Source organism: Corylus avellana, chromosome ca6, assembly GCF_901000735.1.
Source record: "Corylus avellana chromosome ca6, CavTom2PMs-1.0".
Classification (NCBI taxonomy): Eukaryota; Viridiplantae; Streptophyta; class Magnoliopsida; order Fagales; family Betulaceae; genus Corylus; species Corylus avellana.
This window is the reverse complement of record NC_081546.1, coordinates 13,347,118-13,352,152: the sequence shown is the minus strand read 5'-3', so window position 1 is coordinate 13,352,152 and position 5,035 is coordinate 13,347,118. Positions and strand designations below refer to the sequence as shown.

Sequence of the window (5,035 nt, the reverse complement as noted above, 5' to 3'; positions counted from 1 at the left end):
GTGTATATGCAAATTGAATTGGAATTTTATGTGTATTGGGTTGGATGTATTTGATATGTTTGATGTATTGGATTAATTGGATGTATTTGATATGTTTGATGTATTGGATATGTTTGAAATTGGGTTAGATATGTTTGATGTATTGGATATGTTTGAAATGGGGCTGTATATGTTTGATGTATTTGATTAATTGGATGTATTAGATATGTTTGATGTATTGGATTAATTAGATGTATTTGATTAATTGGACATGTTTGATGTATTGAATTAATTGGATGTATTTGATTAATTGAATGTATTGGAGATGTTGGATGTATTGGATTAATTGGATACTGGATGTAAATGTAGATATTTGATTGAATTGAATGTATTGGATATTGGATATTGGATATTGAATGTATTTGATTGAATGTATATTGAATATACATTGAATGTATTTGATATATATTTTAGACATATTGGATATATATTGAATGTATTGGATATTAGGTTAATACGTAAATCTGAGTATAAACCCGAATAATTCAGAAAATATATATATAAACAGTGTGACACGTCAAAAAAATTTTGACGTGGTGAGTTGACGGGGTGAAAATGCCACGTCAAAAACTTGGATTTTTTTACACCCGCCTTTTTAACCGTTAAGACACGTCAAAAGAGTTTTCTAATGTATCAGTGCCATTGACACGTCAGAAATGGCTGGTAAAAAAAAATACGATTTTTGTAGTGACATAATGGTATTTAAACAGGCAAACTATTACAATATTTTTTAGGGCTGAGTTAACAGTTCTTATTGGGATATAAACTAGGGTTGAGTCATCTAGACTCTTACATAAAAATAAATAAGGACAATATCAAATAAAAATAAACACAATAAAATATTATATGGTATCATATATTTTAATATATCCTACTATTAATAATTATTCTACATAAAACTCTATTCTCATAACATATGACATATACATAATTAATTTCTTTGCCCAACTACAACTTCAACTCAAACCATCTTCGTTCACAACATAAAATTTTGAAGAATCTTTATAAAGGACCCTTGAATTAATACATGATTTGAAAAGATCTCCCCAAATTTCAAAACATCTTAATTTCAACCCTCTAAACTTTCAATTTGATGCAATCTACCCCCTTCGTCAGTTTTTGGACGTTAAAAGTGATGAAATGACCTTGTATATCTCAGAAACTTTTATAAAATTTCAAATTTACCCTGATTTCAAATTGCAAAATAAAATAAATGAAAATTGAAGGTTAATTTGGTCTTTTTAGTAGTTTCCGTTATGGTTTAAGTTGAACGGCAAAAATTGACAGAGGAGAGTCAATTGCCTCAAATTCAAAGTTCAGGAGGTGAAATTGCTCTAAAACCGTTAGGGGATTAAGATCTACCTTCAATTAATTATTCAAATTATTAACAATTTAGGCAGAGCATGTAAGAAAGTTTATATAGGACTCACTTGCCTGAATAGGCGGCCGATTAACCCATCATTTATTTGGCTATGTGGATCTCATATGCGCTCTCCCACAATGTGCTACCCAAATTACTAGCCGATTATTGAATATCCCAATTTATCACTGGGTGCACTTGTTTACTCACATTCAACCCTGCAATTGGAAATTTTACAAACTAATTGGATTCTTTAATATCGGCCCAAGTAGTTGGGATCATGATTTTTTTGAGCGTCCTTAACCATTCTTAATTATCTTAGTCCTCTAAGCTGCGTGATTTAAGTGTTAAATCAAGTGATCATACACACTTAGAAAAGAAAAAGACAAAACAGAAAATTATGAAGCAATTGAGTTGATGCTTAATTGGTATTGCTATGATTTTAATTGCTAAAGTTCAAGAAATTACATATATAATTGCAATGAATTTGAGATAGAACATCATAGACAAGTATGAAAAAAGAAAAGAAAAATTCAACTCGACGACAACTAGGTGCAGCTAGAGGGAGCAAAACCCACTTTATGACAGCCCAAGTCAAATTCCCACAAATGGTTTTGCTGCATTATATTGCCAATAATGGAGGTACCTGGCCAACTCACTGGCACAAATCCGAGACACTTCTTCTGAGGAGCTACGTCGATAATGTAGCTCTTCACTGGCGGCTCAAACCGAGCTCCATCGGCAAAGTGAATCGCTAATTTCGGCACCAATGACTCGTTAAATTTCGTCGAATCGAAGCAATACTCGAATGGTCCGTCATCGGAGACCAATCTGTCGTAAGGTGACACGGCCAGTTCCAACGCCATCATGACGGGAGCGTAAGCCGGCTCAGCCAGAAGCATTAGGCTTGTGCCTGAATCAATGATGGTTCCACCACCAGCATTTACATCCCACACATCAGATGTTATATTCAACATTTTGCCTCCAATGGAGATGCCCGACACATTCACAACATAGAATGGAGGAATAACACCAAGAAGGAGCTTGGTGTATTGCACATTGCCCACCAACGAATGCTTGTTATGATTTCTCTTGCCACCAAAAACGAGATAATTTGAGATGTTCTTGGGGCTCAGGTGATCAACCAGGCAATATGAAAACTTGCCACCAAACTTTTTGGCCGCTGTGGTTGCAAAGGTGTAATTGGCGTAGCCTAAACCCAACACACCATTGGCTCCCTGGAAGCCCTGGCCCTTTGTAGACTCGGTGCACCCAATGAGCATGTTGTCTAGCATCATCTTTCTTCCACTGGTTAGGTTTACTGTGATGGTGTCATTGGCAAAGAAGCCCAAAGCAACCGACCCGTCAATGTAACTAATCAAGACAAATAAATAAATAAGATGAGTAAAACAAATTATAATTTATATAAAAGGATATATGCAAAAAGAGAGCTATGGCAATGGCATTAATTGCAGCCATGACTGAGATCAGATCCTGAAAAAGGGTGCAAAGATGTGGGTCATGTGAACTTACCTACTAACAATAACTTCAATTTAAATCTTATGTCGGATATGGAGCCAATGGAGGTATAGTACTGTTTGTTTGAGAATTCGACATCAATTTAATGCAAAATTAAGCAATTTAATTAATTTATTTAATTGACCGATAATGACTGATTAATCTTTGGCACAAATTTCTTTCCAATTGGTTTGGAAAAAAAAAATTTATATGACACACAAACTCGACACGAATCTAACACAAAATTAGCAGGTTATGATTGAAAATATCGACTCGTTTGATTAAATAGGCAGATAAAAATTGTTATATATAATATTATGTTCACCACCCGACCCGACTCAAGCTCAATACAAAACATAAGTCTTATATTCATATTCGACATGACACACGATATAAAATTATCAATTCTTTTATTCGACGTGTAAATTTGACATAAATTTAACATAATTAATAAATTATGATTAAAAATTTGATTCGTTTAATTAGATAGGTCGTGTAAAAATTATTATGTATACCCTTATGTTCATCACTAAACACGACTTAAACTCAATAAGCTGACCCGGGCTATGACCCATCTTGACCAACTTTATATGGCTCAAGTGTGTTTAGCCATAAAACAAAAGGGTTCGTGACCACGATGGTGACGGGGAAAGCTTTTTCAGACGACCATGGTCCACGACTCCCAACTTAACCCAACCCCCCATCAATGGCTACTACGTACAGCTGCTACTCTGCATTAAAAAAACACAACCAAAACTCAACACACTCATCACTTCAATAAAGACGCGTTCCAACCAATATTCCCGGCTCGCTTTTAATCTCCAACAACTTTCCTTGGATTTTTCTTCTCCCAACATTTTCTGTCCCCTGCTTTGTCTAATTAATCATCCCACTGCAACTAATCATTAACAATTTTCCGTTTGATTAATTCAAATAATACAGTCCACAGAGGCTATACCAACCTGAATTCGTAGCCGCAGGGGGTTGATGGGAAGGGGCATTTTGGACTGCGGAAGAGATCCGCCAGCCCAACCTTGCACATCTCCGACGAACACGGCACAGGTCGGAAGGACGAAGACCGATCCGCATGAAACACCCTCCGCCGGTCGAGGAGTCTCCCCTTATGGGTGCCGCACTTGTTCCCACATCCGTGCCGGCAATTCATCCACGTCAGCTCGCTGGCGGTGTCGGCGATCAACAGGAACTGCTGCGCCGGCTTCCCAACTTTGACCTCCACGAAGTACTGGCCCGTCCCGAAATCCGCGCCCGAGTGCATTGGCATTTCTATGGACGCCTCCAGCTCCAGGTCATTTCGCCTCGTGCTAGCGCCCCATTGGCCGCGTTTGTAGGAGATGATGCGGTGTCGAATGATGTCGTTTCGGACGAGCTCGTTAAAGCGCTCCAGCTGCGTTTGTTTCGGCCTCCGCACCTGTCCATTGAGCAGAGGATTGTCCCGGTGTATCAGCTCCAGCCTTATCGGATTTGCGTGGGCGAAAAGGAAGCCATGAAAATCAAAACCGACGGAAAGGAAGAAGATGACGAGGAGCGAGATTAGCCTCCACTCCATCATCGTAAAAGCTCTGTGAAGAAGGGAGGGAAAAGGAGAGGTCTGAGGGAAAGGGGAGAGAGAGGGAGAGGGGAAAGGTTCTCCTGCTACGCAAATATCGACAGAGCGAGAAAGGGGGGCGCCTTTAATGAGGATTTGGGGTTATATATATATATATATATATAATATTTGTTGTTGTTATTGTTACTTGTACTTAATTTTTGTACAAAATGTGTTGCCAATGCCAACAAAGAATGAGGATGGTGCGGGAGGAGTAGAGCGGAAGTATACTATAAATAGGTGTCGTAATTAAATTAAATATTGTTGACCAATAATTTGAAGACCTAAAACTAGGGATTACAACTGTTGAATCCATAATTAGACTTAAGGCCTGTTTGAGATTGCGTTTGAGGGGTCTAAAAGTGCTTTTAACACTCAAAAAGCCCGTTTGAAGAAAAAAGTATTCGTTTGGTAAAAAAAATTAAAAGCGCTTTTAAGGGTATAAAAAGCTTAAAAATGGCCAAAAAAACACTTTTGGTAAAAACTTAAAAATAAAGCTTTTGCCCAAAAAC

At 37.5% G+C, this 5,035-nt stretch overlaps 1 protein-coding gene across 1 annotated transcript; it reads right to left on the bottom strand.

Annotated features, from left to right (window-relative positions):
- Nucleotides 1–1,820: 1,820 nt before the first annotated feature.
- Nucleotides 1,821–4,601, bottom strand: LOC132184414 (aspartic proteinase NANA, chloroplast-like). Its single transcript, XM_059598040.1, has 2 exons — nucleotides 3,880–4,601; nucleotides 1,821–2,773 (listed from the first exon to the last, which is right to left on the bottom strand). The coding sequence occupies exons 1-2, from the start codon at nucleotides 4,485–4,487 to the stop codon at nucleotides 1,948–1,950; spliced, it is 1,434 nt and encodes a 477-aa protein (XP_059454023.1). The 5' UTR covers nucleotides 4,488–4,601; the 3' UTR covers nucleotides 1,821–1,947.
- Between the last annotated feature and the right edge of the window lie 434 nt (nucleotides 4,602–5,035).

Excerpts from the sequence above, each read along its gene's own strand:
- LOC132184414 (XM_059598040.1), bottom strand. The coding sequence starts at position 4,487 with ATGATGGAGTGGAGGCTAATCTCGCTCCTCGTCATCTTCTTCCTTTCC. Across the intron at positions 2,774-3,879 it reads CCCTGCGGCTACGAATTCAG|TTACATTGACGGGTCGGTTG; the intron begins GTTGGTATAGCC and ends TGTCTTGATTAG.